Source organism: Alosa pseudoharengus, unplaced genomic scaffold, assembly GCF_046254945.1.
Source record: "Alosa pseudoharengus isolate Yale_2024_CS ecotype anadromous, Long Island Sound unplaced genomic scaffold, YU_APseudo_1.1 YU_APseudo_1.1_scf_16, whole genome shotgun sequence".
NCBI classification, from domain to species: Eukaryota; Metazoa; Chordata; class Actinopteri; order Clupeiformes; family Clupeidae; genus Alosa; species Alosa pseudoharengus.
In genome coordinates, this window is record NW_027468630.1 from 39,244,623 (window position 1) to 39,267,884 (window position 23,262).

The following is a 23,262-nucleotide window of genomic DNA, read 5'->3' on the forward strand; positions in this document are numbered from 1 at the left end:
GAGGCTGAACGCATATACGTGAGCTGTGGGAAAATATAAATTGAAAAGGCATCTATTTTGCATTGTCTGTGTTCTCTCTTGAGATACACTACCGTCAAAAGTTTGGGATCACTTACAAATTTCCATTCCTCTCCAATATAGACATAACACCAGCTGAGATCAGTTGCATTGTTTTTTTTAATTAGGGCAGCCGTTTTCAGATTACATTATATGTTTACATAATTCCAAAAGGGTTCTTGACTGTTGTAGAAAGAAATGGCTGATCTTAAATGTAATTTCTACGCCCATCATCAGCAACCATTCATCCAATGTTCCAAAGGCACATTCTGTTTACTAATCTGAAACATCTGAAAACTGCTGTCCTGATTAAAAAAAAAAATGCAACTGATCTCAGCTGGTATTCTGTCTCTAATGGAGTGGAATGGACATTTCTAAGTGACCCCAAACTTTTGACTGGTAGTGCAATGTATTCAAACAAGTCATAGTTTACTAATATAAAAGTAAAGCCAACATTGGCAGTGTGAAATGGTAATAATAACTAGAAATGCAATTCCAAGGAATTACCAATGCATGAAAATGCTAAAGTTGTGATGTAAAATATCATGTATAGTTAAAACAGATAATACAGAGATGGTTACTACGCTGATGCTAGGATAGACATGGTGGTTGCATAGCTTAATAAAAGTTGATAGTTTAAAAGTAGACTGTTTAAAAGCTGAATGTAGATAGTTTAAAAGTTGTTGATAGACAGTAGATAGTTTAAAAGTTGTTGATAGCCAGCTAGTTTAATAGATAGTTTAATGATTGTTTAGTGATTAGACCGTTTAAAAGTTGAAGGTAAATAGTTTAAAAGTTGTTGACAGACTGGAAGTTGATATTCAAATAGTTTATAGGTAGATATTTGACGATAACTGAAAGTTGGAATGGCTCTAATGTTTGCTAACAGTTATGCTAAGATTTTTAACTATGCTAACCATGCTACTTAGCTAATGTTTTATAGCAGTGCTAGCAATGATAACATGCTAACCATGTTACTTAGCTAACTTAGCTAACTATGTTAGCAATGCTAGCTATGCTAACCATGCTACTTAGCTAACTTAACTAACATTTTCTAGCAGTTTTGCTAAACATGCTAACTATGCTAGCAATGCTAACATGCTAACTATGTTAACCATGTGACTTAGCTAACCTAGCTTATCAATTTTAGTAGTTATGTTAACTATGCTAACTAGTATGTTAACAATGCTAATAATGTTAACCATGTGACTTAGCTAACCTAACTAATCATTTTTAGTTGTTATGCTAACTATGCTAACTAACATGCTAACTATGCTAACCATATGACTTAGCTAACCTAGCTAATAATTTTTAGCAGTTTTGCTAAAAATGCTAACAATGTTAGCAATGCTAACATGCTAACTAGCTACAGTGGGTAGGAGTCATAGTTGATGACCATAGATATATACACTAGATGTCGCCTTCTGTTTCTCAGCATGCGTCAACACCGCCGCCATCTTGGTACAGGGATCTGAAGCGCTAAACTAGTTCTCCTGTATTGTCAGCGTTACCTATTTAGCGACGTTTGGCCATCCCCAGTGATAGAAAACCTTTTTAGCGATTAGCGACAAATTTGGGAACTTCTCACAATGATGGCAGATCGGCTTCTTTGTTGTTGAAACGTAAGAAAATCACCTTTCTCATGGCTTTGTCATTTATGAATTCAGCTACATCTCGTTTGCCCATGGCACTGACCCGTGATTATAAAAGTAACGACTGGCGTAGCCTATGTAGTAGCAGAGGTAAATGTTCTACAGATCTACAGCAACTTCTGGTGAGATTACAACTTACATGAGTAAACGAGACGAGGGGTATGTGGCCTCAACCAGAGCCTGTCTACGAAGAGCCTGTTTACATTCATTGTATCGAACCTGGTTGCAGTTTACTCATTGTTCCTCTAGGGGCCGCCGCTAGCTAGTGCAGAATGAATGGGAGTCTATGGGGCTAGACGGGTAAAATGTATCTTTATTATCGTCTTAAGCTTAGTTTTCTCTAGACTCAACCATAAATACATGCCTGTCAGTTGGAACAACCCAAAAAATTAGATAATTGCTTGAGATTTTGACGATTTATGGTGATTTTATTTTTGCTAGATCTTTGCCCAGATTGACGCTAATGCATTATAGAGGAGTGGATTACTGAAGCAAGATGGCGTCTCGATTGACACATTTGTTCCAATGAACAGCAGTAGTCAAGGCGACATCTAGTGTATATATCTATGGTTGATGACAAGTGTTGACATAGTTGATGACAAGTTAAAAGTTGTTGATAGACAGCTAGTTTAATAGATAGTTTAATAATAGTTTAAAAGTAGACTGTTTAAAAGTTGAATCTATATAGTTTAAAAGTTTAAAAGTTGAATGTAGATAGTTTAAAAGTTGTTGATAGACAGCTAGTTTAATAAATAGATAGTTTATTGATAGTTTAAAAGTAGACCGTTTAAAAGTTGAATGTAAAAAGTTCGGTAGTTTAATGGGTTACATTGTTTAACAGTGGATTATTGTAGTGAGGACTTTTATTTTGAAACAGTTTTGGGCAGAGGAAACAGTTGAATAGGATGTGTAGTCTTAATTGACCCAGATTGTATGCTTAAAGCCTGAGGCTGCAGGTGGCCTGAACACCTGCCATTGGATTCTAATTGCTTAATGGCCGTATTATGATGTTATAATCGGCAATGTTAAGTCTACGGGGATTTTTAAAAAGTTTTTCTTTAATAGTTTAAAAAGTATAAAAGTTTCAAAGTTGAAAAGACATACCAACCCGATCTGTTTGAAGACCTATGTTACAAAGTTTGAATGAAGTTTCTAAGTTAAACTGTTCAAGAGTAAGAGTAAAAAGTGGTAAGCGGAATAATAATAAGAAGAAGTTGCCTAGGAAGAACAGTACAGTGCATTTTCACGCACTGTAATTAAAAAAAATACAAGACTTATTTAAAAGAAGTAAAGCTGAACATCAGTGTAGAAATGAACAATTGTGCTGTTTGAACTCCAATTACACTTATTTCTGTTGAGAATTGCATCCCTGCTTGAGTTGAGAACTCTTTTTTTTCTCCTGCAGATGTCTATCCAGACATCCATTCATAGGAGGCGTTTGGGTATTCAGGCAGCTTTTGTGGTCCTTTGCTGCCATGGTCACACCAAAAGACTAACAGGAGAGCAACAGTAAGACTATGTTTAGGTCATGACACCAAAATTGCTCTAAATTGGTGATGATATTCACATTTTGCACTGTAATGTCTGCACATGCGTGAGTTCCCGATGAGATGTATAATAATACAGCCAACTATATATTACACTCTGAACGCTCAAATAGATACATATATGTACACATATGTACTGTACACCTGTGAAGCCATAGAGGAGGGCATCTGTAGTTATGAACTGTGGATAATCTTTACTGCAAAGCCTTAGTCCTATGCTATAAACAACCCAAGAGGTTGCTTGGTTGCATACATTTCCATGCACAAAAAATGCACATCCAACTAGAGGGCAGAAACCAGCATAGAGCAGCACTCTCTATAACGCCAACAGGAACGGCAATGGTTACAGAATGTTCAATATGCAAATGAAATGGAAATGAAAGACAAACAAACGGTTAGGTGCACTAAGTGCTTTGGTATGTACAAGTTAGTAATGGCTTTTGAGTGTGTCTGTACGTTTTTGTATGGATCATGTAAATACAGTTGTGCTCATAAGTTTACATACCCTGTACATACACATGCTAAAGTTGACTAAAAAGAGGTGTAAAAAACATCTTTTGGGATTGATCTTAATACCTTAAAAAATTAGGAAAAATCCAACCTTTAAAGACACCAATTTTCTTTGTGAAAGAATAATGTATCATAAATAAATAAACATTCTTACTTAAAATACATACCCCTATGTTAAATTCCATAAAGTCAGGCAGATTTTTATTTTTAAAGGCCAGTTATTTCATAGATCCAGGATACTATGCATCCTGATAAAGTTCCCCTGGCCTTTGGAATTAAAATAGCCCCACATCATCACATACCCTTCCCCATATCTCACGATTGGCAGGAAGATTTTAAGGAAGAACATTTATTTATTTACAATACATTATTCATTCACAAAGAAAGTTGGTGTCATTAAAGGTTGGATATTTCCTATTTCTTTAAATTAAGGCATTAAGATCAATTTCCAAAAGAAGATTTTTTATTTCTCTTTTTAGTCAACTTTAGCATGTGTATGTATATGGTATGTAAACTTCTGGCTTCAACTATATGTTAACTCTTAGTACTACTGACATATAAATAAACTACAGAGTAGTTTTAATATATCTAAAATTGTTTTACATATTGTGTGTGTATGATTTGAATGAACCTAATTCCTGTCTCTTTTTAGTGAGCAAGTTCAAGTGGCAGCTGTGTTAGAGGTGATACAGCGGGTGCAGATGAAATCTTACTATAGACAGGCCATCATTAAGGTAAACAGTGAACTGTAAATATAGAGCAAAATATGATGTTTTTCTAGTTATAATGTGCTGGATTTCCCCATGATGTTTGTCATTGTCCTCTCAGAAAATACCTGCTGATAGCTGCATGACAGGGGAGGCCTTCCAGAGATTGTTTGAAGAGCTGGACAAGGATCAGATAAAAGAGGTGAAGCTGAGTATAAGTATCGGAACTAGGCTTGGGTATCGAATATCGAGTATTGGTTGGAACCGGGACTATCTTTGCGATTTTCCCGGAATCGTTCAAAAGTTTAAATTTCGATTCCTACTTTCGATTCCCAGTCTGCCGACAGGAATCGTTAGGAATTGTTAGGAACCGGAATCGAAATAAGAAATCGGAATTGGAATCGGAATCGTTCAAATTGAAACGATACCCAACCCTAATCGGAACGTTACATATAACCAACCATCAGGCCCGTCGGAAGGGGGGGGCGAATTGGGCGGTCGCCCAGGGCCTCGCGCTCTGATGGGCCTCGCACCTGGCCAATGATGTTGCAGATTTATCTCTAAATCTTTATTGCTGCTCTTATATAATATGTCTCTAAAATAAAGAACTGTATTTCATTTAAATCTGAATAGAAAATCTTTAAGATTTAAAAACAAAGTAAATAAAAATGAATATCTTTTAATTTTATTTCATGACGTCGTTGCGTAGGCTAGGCTTGTAGCGGCCGCCGGCCGGCCAGGCTTGTAGCGGGCTTGTTGTAGCGGTCAGCCAGGCTTGTAGCGGCCGGGAAGGCGAGCCAGAACGAAGGGGAAAAACAGACTATTTTTTTGTTGTCGTGGATCAGGCTCTCACTGCTCTAAGATCACGTTTTACGGAAATGCAGGGGTTTGGGGAAATGTTTGGATTTCTTTTTGATATAGGCCTACCAAAATTATGTGGCATGGAAGAGGGAGATCTGCGCAGACAGTGCGTAAGACTGGGTGATGCTATGAGCGCGTCTGAATCGCATGACATAAATACACTGGACCTTTTCCAGGAGTTGAAGGTACTTAGAGACATAATTCCTAAGGGGACAGATACTGCGCTCCACACTCTTCGTTTCCTTAAGGGGATCGAAGGCACATTCCCCAACTGTGAAATTGCGCTCAGGCTGACAATTCCAGTAACTGTGGCATCGGGGGAACGAAGCTTTTCAAAGCTGAAACTTATCAAAAATTATTTGCGCACCTCAATGTCACAGGACAGACTATGTAGGCTCGCCCTTCTGTCAATTGAAAATGACGTTGCCTGCAAGCTGAATTACAATGATTTAATTGCGGAGTTTGCGGCAACGAAAGCCAGAAAGGTCGATTTTTTCTAAGTAGGCTATGGTGAGTCAATCTATGTTATGCGTGTTATTCATTTGTCAGTTTATGTAATGCACATATCTTCAATAGTTTAGTTTGAATGTCGTGCGCTTGATATCGACAAATTGCGTTCAGTATAATAGCCTATACTTCATGACCATTTTCTTCAAGTCAAAATGTTCACCTTTAGCTATGTCTGTGTTAACATGTATGTCTGTGTTGTTGATGTGACGGATAATAAACGGCTTATTATGGCCAACGATTTATGTGCCTGCTATAATGTTATATATCATTCCCCCTCTTAAAGACATGTCAATGTATTATCCTACTACTAAATATACACCGACAGTAGCCTAAGTTACGTGTAAAGTAGGCTATTGCATGATTCCATGCACGTTAAAAGGGCCTCGCACCCGTCAAGTTCGCACAGGGCCTCGCCCCCCTCTTGCGACGGGCCTGCCAACCATCACGTATGTCCAACCTCTTACGTGTATGTGTCACTTAATATTAATTTCTATACAAACCAAGATGACAGATTCCTAAAGAAACGCAAGCACCCACACCTTAAGGTTATCTAAATTAGCTTTGTACCAAAAATGACATCTTACCGTGACTCGAAGAGCTGTAAACAGTGTTGTAAGGCTGCGTGTACAAATCCGCTTGGAGCTCCAGTGGAATTTTGAATTGCTTCGAGAATTCTCGGGCTAACCGTTGATGTGCCGTGAGAAAGAATGGGAATAAGTACCGACCAGCCCAGCACTAAAATCAGAGTGTGGTAAACAAAATCGGATATTTCAGGCAGTAAAAGCCCCGGTAAGAACCGAACTAGATTTTGTTCTACACAAATCTACACACATATGGCTACTGAAAAATGTAAGGTTCATTTAGCAAATGTTATTTTGAAGTATTAAAAAACATTGTTGTTTTAAGAATTTTTGAACGAAATGGATGGTAATTAGCACGTTTACGATATACTCTTTTGATCCTGTGAGGGAAATTTGGTCTCTGCATTTATCCCAATCCGTGAATTAGTGAAACACATAGCACACAGTGAACACACAGTGAGGTGAAGCACACGCTAACCTGGAGCAGTGAGCTGCCTACTACAGCGGCGCTTGCGGAGCAGTTAGGGGTCAGGTGCCTTGTTCAAGGACACTTCAGCCTTAGTTGTGGGCATAGGAGAGCAGTGCTCAACCACTTTCCCTGCCCACATTTTTCCTACTTTCCTACTTTCCCTTCGGTTACAAGCCCGAAGCCCTAACCAGTAGGCCACGGCTGCCCCCAAGCTTTAAGTGTTGGTCCTCTACAATGTGTTTTGCAGGTAGCTGCAAATACCAATTTCCATTAAAGTAAAATGTAAATAAATACATAATGCAATAATTTGCAAATCACACAAATCCTTTAATTATTTGAAAACCATGCAAAGAAAACATCAATTGTTGAGACAGATTTTTGAATTTGAATTGCACAACTTGAGGAGATGTATTCAAAGACCCGATCTGAATAGCATATTTGCAAACTGAATTTATTTATCTCAATAAGGTTGAAACTGAATGTAATATTTAATGCGGTTTTGAGATCCTAGCAAATCCCTGCATGGTATCCAAAATTCCAAAAGGCTCACCAGGCATCCCAATTGTTTGAAAAAGTTCGACAAAGAAACACGTTTTTGCCTTTGCTTTGTTCATTGCAGTAAAAAGGTGTTGTAGATAATCGTCATGAGTGCACACACAGGCTAACGTGCAAACTCAGGTCAAGTCAGGTCAGATCAGTTTGTGTCACAGATGTGGAGCGCAGAAAGGTAATTTTTCATCACTAAATAAAAAAATGGCATTTATTTCTGTAAGGCACACACCACATATTTCTGTACATTGCTCAGCCCCAGTATCTCCCTCCACCATGGTTCATGGTGGCAGAGATACATATCAAAATGTAAGAATTTTATAATACGCTTTTTGTCTTTTTATTATTTAAAAATCAAAATCAAATTGGAAGTATTAATAGATGAACTGGTGGCAGATCTGGGTAGCATAGACTCTGCTGAAAAAGACAAGATATAGCATATGTGAATGGCACTTACAATGACCAGGATAAATACTTGTAACTTAAGGTAGTGAGAATGCCCTGAAAATAGATTAGGGCTCATAGGGTTAACCCTTTTGAGCCCATGTCAAACATTTCATTTTTGGTACTGGATGAGCTTACTATACTACTTATTTCTTGATTACATACCATTGGTAATCAGAAGAATAAGTTCTATGAAATTATGTAAAATACATATGGTAATGTTGATATAGTAATGGCAGAATGGCAAATCTGAAAGCAACACGCCGCAGGGCAGACGTCGAGGTGGGTTGGGAGGGTGGCCACGTCGCAGGGCGGACCGACTTGGCACTGGAGCACTGGAACTCGGAGGCGCTACAGAGCACAGGGAGTCGGAGGTGCTAGAGAGCGTGGGGACTCGGGACTGGGACTCGGAGGCGTTAGAGAGCATGGGGACCCGGAACTCGGAGACGCTAGAGAGCACGGGGACTTGGGATTTGGAGGCGCTAGAGAGCATGGGGACTTGGGATTTGGAGACGCTAGAGAGCGTGGGGCTGGGACAGCAGGGTGATGTATACTTATTCCCCCTGTATTTTAAGGAAGAACATTTATTTATTTACGAAACATTATTTATTTACAAAGAAAATTGGTGTTCTTAAAGGTTGGATTTTTCCTCATTTTTTAATTAAGGCATTAAAATCAATTTCCAAATATTTTTTCATGCCACAGTAGCTCTTTGGAGTTTTTGCCTGTTGTTAATCGTTCACTTCCACAACAAAAGCATTTTTATTGTGTACAGGGGGGATAAGTCATGAGAAGTTTGCTATTTACAACAGCAGAGTAAAATATGAATATATTGCGACTATACAGGGAGCTCTAAAGTTGCCAAAAATACCTAAACCTGTGTAGTGAACCTTTAAGAGCGATTGTTTTGGTATTCTTGCATATGAAAACAGCAGTCTGTTTTGTGGTAAACATGCATGAAAAAAAAACTTTCAGAAACAACAGATCCAGAATTCTGATGCTTGCGTTGCATTAACACTTGCTGTTAAGTTTTTTCAACGTTCGGGGGAGTGTATACAGCCTATGGTGCATATGCATTGAAGCGAGATTGACAGGTCAACAACCAATCACCACTGTCAGCTGGCAGTGGAGGATAGTTAGCTTGCTGACATTAAATAGTTGACTTACACAACATTTCAGCTGTGTTTTGGGATTACAATAAGGGCTTTTTAAGAATGTAGAGTGTCTAACTACAACTTTTACACTATCTTTAACTTTTACAAAATCTAAGCATTAAAAAGCCAAACAAGCTCTCTCAAAAAAGCTCTACTGAACTCCGTGCACCATCTTTGTTGATATTGAGAGCCGTCTTTGCTCATTTGTATAAATGCAATGTGATTGGCTCACACCTGCATTGCTCAGCATTGGCGCAGCAAAAGTTGAACATTTTTCAACTGTTTAATGGAGGTGACAGGAGTAATGCAACACAACCACAATACACTTCAGTAACAGATAACGTAAGCCCATGTAAAGTGAATAAGAAATGTCTCTGTCAACGCATTCAGTGAGAGCACAGTTATGTATTGTGCTTTTGTCACTCACAGGATAATTTGTGGTACATCGGAATGGGACCTTGGACCGACAGACAAAGAAAAGAAAAGTTTACCGATTGGGAAATATACTTTGTTATTGGATGTCATCTAACATTGAGGCATTACATAGGTAGTAATGATTGTAAGAGGCGAGGAAAACATGTGTGAGACCATTATCTCAGAGACTATCCAAATAGCTCTATAAAGGATTGCAAAGCCCTGTAGACTGTGGTGCACTCAGCTCAGTGCATGTCAAGGATGGCTCTCCCCTCCCAGCATGACAGATTAACTGATGAAGGACTAGAGCTATTAAAATCATTAAGGAATATGTGTGTGTGGGTGTGGGTGTGTTTGTGTGTGTACACATTGTATATCTTCTATCATTCCTCCTAATCAGTTGACTGTTTTCATACCTTCTGTTCAGCATCCTCCGAAACCAGAATACCATCAGCTGTACTTACAGCGGCTACAAAGTGTAGTCTGTCACTATTCTGTCACTGTGTTGGGCAATGCCCTGGCTCTGGCTAATGTCATCTGCATATGTGTGAGTATTTAATTTACTCATATGTGGTTGAACTGGCATTAAATCATTGTAATTGAAAGAATACCTTACAATAGATACCATTTTCAAGCAGAGCATTCCACCATATGAGATGTTTTAGGACTGTATAATGATAAATTACTTGTTCTTGTGCTAGATTTAAATTCTATACTGTACATGTGAATACATATAAATGCTATTGAATTTGAGAATATTAAAGTAATGTTCAGTTATTGTTATTGTGATGACATTGACAAATCATTTCAATTACTAATATTTGCTTTTTGTAATTCTTCCACCTTTCTGATGTATTTCTATTGCTTTACAGACTGTTTTAGTTCTGGACTCTGAAAAAACAGTTACAGAGCGTGATGATTATTTAGAGGTATTGACCAACAGCCAATTCATATTAAAGTTCCGTGATGCTCAATATTATCATCTCCAAGTCTAACATTGTGACCTTTTCTTTGCAGGTCATCAATTGTGTATTTATTTTATTTTACCTTTTGGAGATGGCACTAAAAAATATTGCTCTTGGTTGGAGAGGTTACCTGTCCTACAAAAGTAATATATTTGATGGGATGCTCACCATTTTACTCTTGGTATGCAGATGGCCACGTTTAGCTACAGTCTGATACATACAGTGGGCATTACTTCGATTTGGCCAGCTTCCCTCGCAGTCTGCGTGTGGGATCACGCGGTTTCACGCGACTTTAATTTGTATTTTTCCAGTGACGCTGCAACGACGCTGCAACAACCCAAACAACCGCCAGATGTCTCTTGTGAGCAGGGTGTCTCGTAAAAAGAAGTGGAGCCTGGAAAAACCTACACAGATTTCACTACAGACTTTAGCAGACTGGTTTAGAAATAATTTAATAGCCAGAAATATGCCTGCCCTGCCCTAATAAAGAAATATAAACGTTAACTGCGAGTGAATCCCGTTTGCAGCTGTAACGCCTGGCGAGCCAGACCCACATTATAATGTAGGGTCTGGGCACTCACCGTTCGCAGTGCTCAGTCTGAGGGTCGGGATAATCAGTTGTCTTTCAAATTCCCTCTGCACGCAATAGGACGCAATAGGATATTTATTTTCAAGTAGCAGGGAATTCAAGCCAAACCGTTGCAACTCTGCCATCAATCATTATGTTAAGCCCAACAAACGACTCTATACACGATTTCAATGCCAGATTTAGTTTCGATTTCTAGAGCTCACAAGTCAACGGAGAGTTGCTAGACTAGCCCTGGCTGCCGCTAGGGGCGCGTCTAGATTTCTAGGCTAGTAGAAGGTTGTTGCTAGTGACAAAATATTAACTTTCACTGTTTTACAATGTCTTTGTAAATTACGTTTAATTAAAAAGTGTTTAATTCGTCCAGGTTCTCACCTATGCTCATAGGTGCCGATACTGTGAGCACCCACGGAAAATATTGAGCACCCACGTGTGCCAGCTTACAGTCCCGGCTAAATTTACATTAATTTAAAATCAAACATTGCAGTTGATGTTAAATTCAGCATCTCTCATAATGTGATTGGCTATGTTGCTGTCAATCCCCTACTCCATATACTAACCACCAATGAGAGCGTCTCGTATGAAAATTCCTGACACCCTAATTCCCTTCCCACCTAAAGAATTAACGCAAGGCCTTGTCGGGTCTTCAGCCCCGAATGTTTAAAATGTATATAGCCCTGAATATCATTTTAAAAGTAGTCTGACGAAGCTTGTTGTTTTGTGACACAGCTAAACACTGGAGCATCATAGAACATCTATAACATAGCCTAGGTGATCGCAACTCGCAAAATTAAAGCAGATAGAAAGAACTCACGCAAATCTAGCCTACAACACGCAGACAGCTTCATGTGCAGGGAGAGAGAGAGAGAGCGTGCACAGGTGTTTTATGATTGTTGGCTTCTGATGGTATCTTGCTAATTCACTGAAGAAAGACTTATGATTATGGATAGAAAGAACATTGTGAATAAAAATATTAAACCCTACAGCAAGTAGCCTGCCTTGGTAGGGACGTTTGAATCATGTAAATCTGACATCAAATCAACTGAAACACTTCAAAATAAACGTTCAAATAAATAAACATTTCTAGGGGGAGAAACCCCTGAATCCCCTCTTACATAGGACATTTCATGTCTGGGCTTAACTCTCCAATGTGTTGAGCTCCTAGCAACGTGCCTGCCTAGTCCTACCATGCACAAAAGCTCAATTTAATTGTAAATTATGTGCAACATATGCATACTTTGCTATTGTTTCAACCAGTCTGTTGTCCATAGCCTGTGAAGAGAATGGCGCCGGAACGATTTTAAGGCTATTTCGCATAGGCTACTCAATGGTGCTATTTCACACACATTATAGCGACCCCCACTCACGGAAGGTGTTAATAGACGATTGGCGTAGCCTACAGTGGACTAGGGCTGTCAAAATTGCTCAAAAATGACGTTCGAATTTTCCCTCTAAAATAAACACATGTATTCGAATATATTGGAATATCTAGGCTATATTATTTGCGCATTATGTCAGTGATGCGCATCATGTCATCTGTTTTTAACTTTTTTGGAAACTTTTGAATTAACTTGAAAGGAGATAAATATTTTTCGTTCGTTTTAGAAGTTTATTTTTAAGTAGCCTACAATGGCCAGTTCCGACAAAGCCGAAATTACTCCTTTTGAAACAATGAGTGAGCAGGCCGCGCGTTTGTATGGTTATATTGCTTGACAGGGGGGATCCCAAGCAGCTTTCAGCCATAAGGCTACTTTGAGAACATTTCCTAATTCACCCGACGCTGATATTCAACATGTTGAAAACTATTTCGGCATAGCCTATAAGCAGTTTAATTAAATGTAATGTTAGTTGTAAACAAACGGACTACTTGGTAAGGCTTGGCCTCACAGATGCGCTCGTGCCTTAGATGGCAAGAAAAATCTTCACGATATAGATATCAGACATGTGTGCCCAAGGGTCTATGAATTGTTAATCCGGCCCTGCCCCCAACGAATGCAACTTGGCAGAGCAACGCACAATGGCTGAAAGTGGTACTAAAGTTTCATGCAGCTTCACGCCGCGTAATGCGCGACTGAAGTGGCCATTTGAAAGTAATGCCCACTGTATGATGTAGAAAATGTATTTTTTATCTTGGAGCATCTCTACACTCCAGTGAAAATTTAACAGATGCTTTTTTACGGTCATGTATTAGATGCTTCAGATTTCAATATTTGCCACATACAAGCTTCCATTTTTTCACCGGTAGGTGTTGCTTCTAAACATTTTGCGGAGTAATTCAATAATGTATTCCATTATTGAGATATCTTTGTTGATAGATTTGTTCTTCCATAGGAAAGAAAAGCATGGCCTCATGTCTCTGTGGGAGATGGTTCGTCTGATCAACATGCTTATTGTTTTCCGTTTTCTAAGGATAATTTCTGACATAAAGGTAAGCCATGACACACAATCATACTCAAACAAAATATTCATTACAAGAAATTTGATAGAGGGCTTCACTAATTGAACTAATGATTGTGAGTTATCAATCCAACTGCAAAAGCCATGCTCTTCCACCCCTGATCAATTAATGTTTGTTTGCACTGGTGTTTCCATGGTGGAGAAGTGATAATATGGCCGCCTCACAATAAGTCTGCCTGAAGTCCATGTCACTTTGGATAGAAGCATCTGCTAAATACCAAACTTTATGTGTTCATTAAACATGCTTCAAAAGTGGCAAATGTTTGCCCAGTGTAGCTTTAAAGCTGTTACGCTCATTTTCCACCTCTCCTCGAGTCAAACAATTGATTTTTACCTTTCTCCAGTTCATCCAGCCATTCTGTGAGTCTGGCGATACCACTTTCAGCTCCAGCCTAGCATAGTTCATTGAATCGGATCCATTTGATTTCAAACTTGGCAGGTGTCTTGCTACGGGCACGAGTGCAGTGCCAAGTTTGACGTTGTTTGGATAAGTAATGCAAAAGATATCTTTATCTAAGTATATGGGTAAAAGAAGCACATGTTGGCTTTCTCCGGTCTACTGTAGCCGCTCCCCCTCTCACACAGCACACCGCAGGACAAGAGACAGAGAGGGTAAGTGGAGTTTTGGCAGTGCTGAATCTGTGCACAGAACGGATCAAGATGCAAGATGTTTGGATGATTATCATCTCTGATCTCAACAGTAAAGACTCTCTGTATGCAGTTTGCTTGCATAAAATGTTTCCGCATATTTTGCAACAACACGCCAACAAACACGGGTATGCAGTGGCTATTTAAAATGACATAAAAATTATGTGCAATTCACTGATACTTTGAATAGCCCATGCTTCTTTGGATTTGAGACTTTGAATAAACAAACGACAATTCTGACTGCAAGGTCCCAAATTGAAAAGAGCAATAGGCTAATGGTCCCAAATTTAAGGACATTTCAGAATATCACACATCTACAGACAACAATCAGTGGCAGACAGAGCGAGATGTCACTTATTCTGCATAGAAACGGTTTTTAAGGCATCTATATCATTAAGTTATTCAATAGGCAAAACATATAGCCTTAAATCAAAGTTATATAATAGGCTTAATGTAAAACTTCCACTAAAAGCCAAGTCCCAAATAGATGCCTGTCTCTTTTACACGGTGTTGCTACAAGTTTGGATAAATAAAGGCTGGTCTGTTTTTTAGTTTCGGTTTGCATTTAATCTCCTAAAATCCGCTATGTCACCTGTTTAAGCCAGTTCTATGATGCAGATTGTGCACGCTAACGTTATCATTAGATGACATTAATAAAGACCGCAGTTCCAAATTGTTTAAACTTTTTTCGATATGAACTATGCCTATGCTATGTCCGACTCCGCATCTCTCTCTGCTTCTAAGATGACACCGAGGCTTGTTACTTTTGGTTTGACCTGGTGCGCCAAGTTCCCCAGATTACTAAGAACAATGTCTCGCTTTAGTTTTTGTCCAGCTAAAAGCACCTCTGTTTTGTCATCATTTAGTTTCAAATTTTTTTTGCTCATCCACTGATTAATGGAGGTTAGGCATGCAGTGAGGGAGCAAAGGCCATCTGGGTTAGTTGGCTCCACAGAAATATACAATTGGGTATCATCTGCGTAGCTATGGAAGTTTACATTATGCTGACTTATGACGTTTCCCAACGGAAGCATAAATAGGGAAAATAGCAGGGGACCAAGGCAGCTCCCCTGGGCCACACCAAAAGGCAAGTCATGTTTTTCAGACACATGATCTCCTAGACTGATATAAAAATCTCTGCCAGTAATGTAGGTTTGAAACCAGTTTAGAGCATTATCAGAGAGACCCACCCACTTCGCAAGGCGGTGAATTAGGATGCTATGATCAAAGGTGTCAAATGCCGCACTCAAATCCAGAAGAATAAGGATTGAGACTTTGTTTGAGTCAGTAGCCAGTCTAAGATCATTGACTATTTTTACTAGAGCCGTTTCTGTGCTGTGATTTGATCTAAAACCTGATTGGAATTTTTCAAGGATACTGTTTTAGTTGAGGAAGGTAGGTAACTGATTACAAACGACTTTTTCAAGTACTTTGCTCAGGAACGGCGGTTTTAAAAGCAGTTGGAAATATACCTGTTTCTAATGAGGTATTTATTACCTTGAGAATAAAGGGAACTAAGCTATCATATACATTTTTGAGGAATCTAGTAGGGATTGGATCCAAAACACATGTTGAGGAGCCGGTTTGAGTTATAATTTTACCAAGCTCAGATTGAGTAATAGTGCTAAAGAACCTTAATTTTGGGGTGCTGTTTTTGGGTGTACTATCAAACATATTACTTGTGTTACCAATAGCTTCCCTTATAGAAATGACTTTGTTTTTGAAGAAGTCTGTGAAATTCTTCGCATCTTAGAGAGGATGCCTGACTGAGTGTATCAAAAGGTGTTTGATGCAATAGCCTATCAATGGTGGAGAACAACACCCTAGAGTTTCCACTGTTTTCAGCAATTACCTTAGAGAAGTGGTTCCTTCTCTCATTCCGAATAGCTCTATTAGAATTTGCTATTTTTTCTCTTTTAGAATGGCTGTAACCTGAACCTGTAACTTAGTTTTTCTCCATGTTCTCTCAGCTTTTCTACATGATCTTTTTAGATCATGGATATTTTCGTTCATCCAAGGTGTTAATTTGCTACAGGGCTTTAAGGGTGCCACTCTGTCAAGCAGAGTGCCTAATTCATGATTGAGAGCCTCTACCATTTGATCAATGGGATGATGTAAAATATCTAAATGTATGGAGTCTATAAGAGCTATGAACTGCTGTTCTGCTCTAAAGAGTCACGATTTGATTGCAATTTCGGGATGAATTTTTGGAGTATGTATTACTATATTAAAAGATACACAATAATGATCAGACATATTTATATCATTTACTGATAAGTCTGTGACTTCTATCCCTCTAGAAATGACTAGATCGAGGGTGTTGCCAAGGTTGTGGGTGGGTCCTGTAACAAGCTGCTTTAGCTCTAAACTGTCCAACACATTAAGGAACTTACTGGCTTTAGCATCAGTTGTCTTATTGACATGAATATTAAAGTCACCATTTACAATTATCCGATCATAGCTAGTGATGATGAGCGACATAAGGTCAGAAACAGCTGGGTCAGCCTTCAGAGTGAGGGCAATATACTCAAAGAAAGCGAATTCGCCAAAGTTGACTCTAGTGCAGCTATATTTGTTTGAGAGAATGGAGGCAATTCCACCACCTCGTTTGCCTTGTCTAATTGAGTAGAAGAAATTATAATTTGGGGGACAGGTTTCAACAAGAACAGCTTCGCTGTCCGAAGTCAGCCAGGTTTCAACAAGAAACAGAAAATCCAATTTTTTTTCACTAATAAAATCATTGACTGCAAAGGTTTTGGTAGTAAGTGCACCTATAATTAGTAAGCCCATGTTAGCTGAAAATGCCTCTGGCTTTTTTTTTTACTATACGTTGGGTAGAAATCATCAACGAATAGAACTATAAGCATAAGTCATGCATGAAGCAGATTGATCTATGGTAGTAGTATTGTATGTTACCCTGCAGAAAACATTCTCAGACCCATCCACACGTATAATGCCATTCGAATCAATACCTGGGGGGCATGAATCTGTAATATTTTCTACAGAATGTCAATGCCTCAGTGTGGACGCTATGTTGTCAGAGAGTAGCCTGGCTCCATGTTGGTTTGGGTGGAGACCATCACGCATCAGCATACTGGGCCTCTCTCAGAACAAGCCCCAGTTGTTGACATAGGGGATGCTTAGGGAAGCGCAGTAGCGTTTGAGCCAGGTGTGGAAATCGAACAGTCTGGACCATCTCTCAGCACCTTTTCTGTAGGTAGGGAGAGGCCCAGAGATGACAAAGCGTTTTTCTGTGCCCATCAGGGTGGTGATGAGAGTTTTGTAGTTTTCCTGCAGTGCTACTGACTGCTTATCTCTGATGTCGTTTGTGCCCATGTGTACGATGATGTTGTTGACCTTGGTGTGGCAGGCCAGGATGCTTGGGAGTTTCTGCTGGTTGTCAAGGACCTTGGCACCAGGGAAGCAGTAGACCAGAGGGACCGCTACGTGATGGGGGAATGCAGAGGTCTCTAACCATGGAACTGCCGATGACCAGGGTGGAGGTTGATGAGGTCCGGGGAGGAGGGGGTCGGGGGGGCGCCGACTTTGAGGAGGGACCAGGATGGTTGTCTCGGGGCAGGAGGGGCTCCTCATCCTCGGTCAGAATGGCGTAGCGATTTTCCAGTCGTATAGGTTGGGCTGGGCCTGAGTGCCGTCCGGACCGTCTGCTGTGCTTGTGATGCTTGCTTCTATGCCATGGCTCAGGCTGGTGTGGAGTGGAGCTGGCCAGCAGAGCAGGCTTGGTTCTCAGCAGAGGCCGGGGAGAGGCAACAGGGATAGAAGTTGCATTAGTGCATGGCATGGTTAAAGTATTGGAGGGCAGAGTGAAATCAGGGCATATTTGTGCCAAAAAGACATTTAGTTAACTATTAACAAATATTAATACAATATTAGTTAATAGATTTGTTAAAACATAACATCCAGATTTTATGCAAACAACTAATATTTAATTAATGATGAAAAAACTATTAACTTGTGCCAAATAGATATTTTAGTAACAATTAACAAATATTAACAAAGGGTTAGGTAATTACTAGTTTGCTATTTAATATGGCACCTTATTATGGAGTGTTACCTTGAGTTTATTCACAATACCACTTCAAACATTACAATAAACCAGTATGGGTACAAAGACAGGCAGGTAGAGTGAATGGGTCCCCCAAAGAAGCTAGAAAAGCTTATAGGTGGGGGCCCGTGGTTCATGAAAGGGTAGTGGTACAGACAATAATATTCACAGTAACCACCTGAAACCAGATGGTGACAATATAACATACATACTTAACATAACATACACATATCATCACATACAACATTACATACACATACATCCCAGTAGTCCATGAGGAAAACAGTTTTATATTAGATATAGGTTAGTAAGATATTATTTTTTAGTTGTCTAGAGATAGAGGGCAACACCTTGAGGCCATCATCAATCCTGTTCCAAATCTGCGGCCCCCTACAGGCAACACTCATACTGGCGCGCACGTGTTAACGACATTTACCTGTTATGAGTGGTTTAGTTCTTGTTTGGTATGTGTGCTGGGGGCTGGAGATGGGAATAAGACTACACAACCTAGGGTTGAGCCTGTTGACAATTTGAAACATAAGACAGGCATTATGATAAACATTCAGCTCAGCCAGTCTAAGTAACTCAAAGCGGTGAAATAGAGGGTGGGTGGGGGAATTTATCTCTGACCAGGACAGGGCCCGTATGACTTTCTTTTGCAAGTTTTTAAGATGGCTGGTGAAAGTGTTGCACCATATCACATTACAATAGTTAAGGTGAGGTTCAAAGAGGGTTTTGTACAATGTGAGAACGGCAGACAGAGGAAAGAAATGTCTGATCTTGTAGAACAAGCCAACATACTTGGACAGTTTGTTTACAAGATGGTCTATATGACATTTGAAGTTGAGAGAATCGTCAATGTGGACCCCTAGAAATTTAGTGGCATGCACTCTTTTTATTTCCTGGCCATTAATTTTAAACAGGCAGTGATCAATTTTTTTTACCAGGAGTCCACTTTGATTAACTCTGAGTTTACTATGTCTTGTAGAATAAGTGGGTTCCTGTGTGATAACAAATTTGTGTCGTCAGCAAAAATAATTTTATTAAATATTCTGGAGGAATTGACAAAATCATTTATATATAGAATAAATAAGAGTGGCCCCAAAATTGAACCCTGGGGGACCCAAAGAGTATGGGCTTATCTGTTTTATTTTGAAACAGGTGTGGGCAGAGGGAACAGGTGAACAGCATCTGTAGTCTGAAGAGAGCCAGAATGTATGCTGAAAGCCTGAGACAGAGTAGATACTTTAAAAGTTTATGGATACACAGTGGGAATGTGCCTTATATCCTTGTAGAATGGAGAGACACAGAGAGAGGCCTAGTTGAGCAGAAAGCAGTTGATACAGGTGTAGTCAGTTAAATTGGCTCTTTGAGGGGGCCTAGTTGAGCAGCTGGCAGTTGATACAGGTGCAAATCAGTTTAATTAGCCCATTGTGATGTCATAGATAGATAGATAGATAGATAGATAGATACTTTATTGATCCCCAAGGGGAAATTCAAGTCATGGTGCCAATGCAAAGTCTATGGGGAAAAATAAGCTTGATTTTTTGTTAATATCTCAAAAAGCTTACAAAAACGAAAAATGCATTCCTCAAGTGTCCTTTTCAAGACCTATGTTACAAAGTTTGAACAAAGTTTCTATGTGAAACGGTTGAAGCTGAATTAGAGGCAGAAATTTGGTGGTAAGAATAACTAGAAAATGTAATTCTGAGGAATTACCAGTGCATGAAAATGCAAAACATATATTAACATAAAATGCCAAACAAACTTTTATTATGAAACAGTTGTGGGCAGAGGAAACAGTTGGCGGGAGTCATAGTTGATGACAACCGACAGTTGGAATGGCTGAACAGTTAAATAGTTGAATAGTTTAAATAGTTAAGTCAAGTCAAGTCAAGTCAAGTTTATTTATATAGCGCATTTCATACACAGAGGTCATTCAATGTGCTTTACATAAACAAAACCAAACAATAATAACAAATAAAAGCATAGAAGGGCAATATAGTCAAAGAATAGTTAAAAGGTAAAGATCATAATAAAAAGGCAACATAAAACAAGGTAAAATCATTTAAAAATAAAGAATAATTAGTAAGCAAAACAAAGGCAAAAGTAGTAAAAAAAGTAATAAAAGACAAAGTAGAATAATTATCAAGGCAGATTCAGAATTTGTTACTCGGCACAGTTAGCAGAAAGCATCTGAGAACAGTTTGGTCTTAAGTCTAGATTTAAAACTGGCTACAGTTGGGGCCTTTTTGATGTCATCCGAAAGTTGGTTCCACAGCTGAGCCGCATAGCAGCTAAAAGCTGCTTCACCATGTTTAGTTCTAACTGTAGGTTTTACTAGCAGGTTTTTCACCTGGGACCTGAGAGGACGAGAAGGTGTGTACTGCTGAAGCATGTCTGACAAGTATTTAGGTCCTGCTCCATTTACTGATTTATAAACAAGCAATAGTGCTTTAAAGTCAATTCTGTGTGCAAGGACTTAAGAATTGGAGTAATGTGGTCAGTTCTTTTAGTTTTTGTTAGAATCCTAGCTGCTGCATTTTGTATCACCTGAAGCTGTTTAATAGTCTTTTTAGGAAGGCCTGTGAACAGTCCATTGCAGTAATCAACCCTGCTGGAGATAAATGCATGAATGAGTTTTTCTAAGTCATATTTTGACATCAGCCCTCTGAGTTTGGCAATATTTTTGAGGTGGTAAAAAGCTGATTTAGTTATCGCTTTCATGTGGCTGTTGAAATTTAGATCACTGTCAATTAATACACCAAGATTTTTAACAGTATCCTTTGCCTTCAACCCTTTTGTGCCAAGGAGAGTGGCAACCCTAAGTCTTTCCTCATTTTTACCAAATATAATTATTTCAGTTTTTTCTTTGTTCAGCTGAAGAAAATGTTGAGACATCCAGGTGTTGATTTGTTCTATACACTGACACATAGATTCAAGAGGACCATAGTCGTTTGGTGATAGAGCTAAGTAAATTTGTGTGTCATCTGCATAGCTATGATATGAAATCAAATTATTTTGAATGATTTGTCCAAGTGGGAGCATATAGAGGTTGAATAATAGTGGCCCCAAGATTGACCACAGGTCAAGGACGTTGGTGTTGAGGTACAGTTTCCAATGGCAACAAAGAAGCTCCTTTCTTGTAGATATGATTTTATCCAGCTGATAACTATGCCTGTAAATCCAACCCAGTGTTCTAGTCTGTGTAGTAAAATATTGTGATCAACAGTGTCAAATGCTGCACTAAGGTCCAGTAGCACTAGGACTGATGTTTTACCTGAATCTGTGTTGAGGCGTATGTCATTGGAAACTTTAATGAGAGCTGTTTCAGTGCTGTGATTTTCCCGAAAACCAGACTGAAAGTAATCAAAATACCCATTTGATGTTAGGAAGGTGGTTAATTGATTAAAGACTACTTTTTCAATAATTTTGCCAATAAAAGGTAGATTGGATATGGGCCTGTAATTGTTTAGCATGGAGGCATCCAGGTTATTCTTCTTGAGAAGTGGCTTTACAACAGCTGTTTTCAGTGACTTAGGAAAAGTGGCAGACAGCAGTGATACATTTACAATTTGAAGGACATCCGCCGCTATGAGGTGAAAAACAGTTTTGAAGAAATTGGTAGGCAGAGTGTCTAAGACACATGTGGAAGAGCTGAGATTCTGTACCGTTTTTTCAAGTGTTTCGTAGTCTATCAAGCTGAACTCTGACATCAAGTTTAGTTTCCCTCTGTTTGTTGCTGGAAGTTCAGGTTGTTGAATTTGTAATTGAGCAGATATGTTGAGTCTGATTTTGTCAATTTTACCTTTAAAAAAAGATGAAAACTCATTGCATTTATTAGTTGAGAGAAGTTCAGGCGCTAATTGTGAGGGGGGATTTGTTAACTTATCAACAGTTGAAAATAGAATACGAGTGTTATTTGAACTTCTATTGATAATGTTAGAAAAGAAAGACTGTCTTGCTTTGCATATTTCAGAGTTATATGTGCGGAGCATCTCTTTATGGATTTCATAGTGGAAGTTTGTATTTACGCCATTTTCTTTCAGTCTTCCTACACTCTCTTTTTAGAAGTTTAACTGCTGGATTTTGCCTCCATGGTGCTTTCTGTTTGTCCTTAACTTTCTTGAATTGTAATGGAGCAATGTCATCCATAATGTTTGCCATTTTTGCATTAAAGTGATCAAATAAGTCTTCAGAGTCTGACAGTTGACTTGACTTTAGTGAAAGTGCTTGCTCAAAGAGAGCACTTGTCTGATCATTTATGATTCTCCTTTTTACCATCACAGCTGTGTTTTGAGTGTGTGGGGACATAGACACATCAAAGAACACGCAGAAATGATCAGATAAGGCCAGGTCTTTAACAGCTGTAGAGACATCGAGACCCTTTGTGATAACAAGGTCGAGGGTATGGCCGAGAGAGTGTGTTGGCCCCTGTACATGCTGTGTTAGGAAGAAAGTATCGATTAGTGCAATGAATTCCTAACCCTCTAGGCACCACAGTCGAGTTTACTCGACAAGATGCGGTACTGAATAAAATGGCCGATTTAGTTAAATAGGGTGTCATATTTCGTTCGACCTCCACTCCACTAGATGGCAGACATGTCATACGTCATCCCCGAGTCGAAAAAGGGGCATGCTTTAAACAAAACCTTCTAGCTACAGCACATTGAATCAGTGCGTGAAATACCGGAGCTAGTGTGCGTGTGAGCCACTTTGTCAGAGCGATATTGTCAACGTCAGCGAGTATTTGCATTAGATTATCGTCTAATGGCATCAAAAAAGTTTACCTGAAATGAAGTGTTGGGTCTTCTATTCGCGGACCCTGATTCTGAAGGGGAATATCTGCCTTTAGAAAATGACGGTGATTCGTTTAGTGATCCCAAGCCCCTCCTCCCATTGTCAGTCCCATAGTTACTGTTGCTAAGTCGGACAAGTTTGCAGGAAAGTGTGCGAGAACGCGTGTTCAACATGGAAATGCAGCACCCCCATTTAGCTGAGTGCAACAGTGTATGCTGGATTTCTGGGCGTCAAGTAATATTGATATATTCAAAAAACAGAGGTCAGAAAGGCCTTCAGTATGCA

General features: G+C 39.2%; 1 protein-coding gene across 5 annotated transcripts in view; it reads left to right on the plus strand.

Moving 5' to 3' along the window:
- Positions 1-23,262, plus strand: part of LOC143126036 (two pore channel protein 2-like) — a 227,563-nt gene that overhangs the window by 107,167 nt on the left and 97,134 nt on the right. For all 5 annotated transcript variants that reach the window (XR_012987356.1, XM_076287963.1, XM_076287962.1 and 2 more), the window contains 8 exons: positions 3,115-3,218; positions 4,419-4,500; positions 4,595-4,675; positions 9,883-10,002; positions 10,328-10,384; positions 10,473-10,601; positions 13,198-13,247; positions 13,338-13,434. Coding sequence is in view for 4 of the 5 variants with exons in the window: in XM_076287963.1 (XP_076144078.1) it covers positions 3,115-3,218; positions 4,419-4,500; positions 4,595-4,675; positions 9,883-10,002; positions 10,328-10,384; positions 10,473-10,601; positions 13,198-13,247; positions 13,338-13,434 (720 nt within the window). In the remaining variant the exon portion in view is untranslated. The remainder of the gene's footprint in view (positions 1-3,114; positions 3,219-4,418; positions 4,501-4,594; positions 4,676-9,882; positions 10,003-10,327; positions 10,385-10,472; positions 10,602-13,197; positions 13,248-13,337; positions 13,435-23,262) is intronic.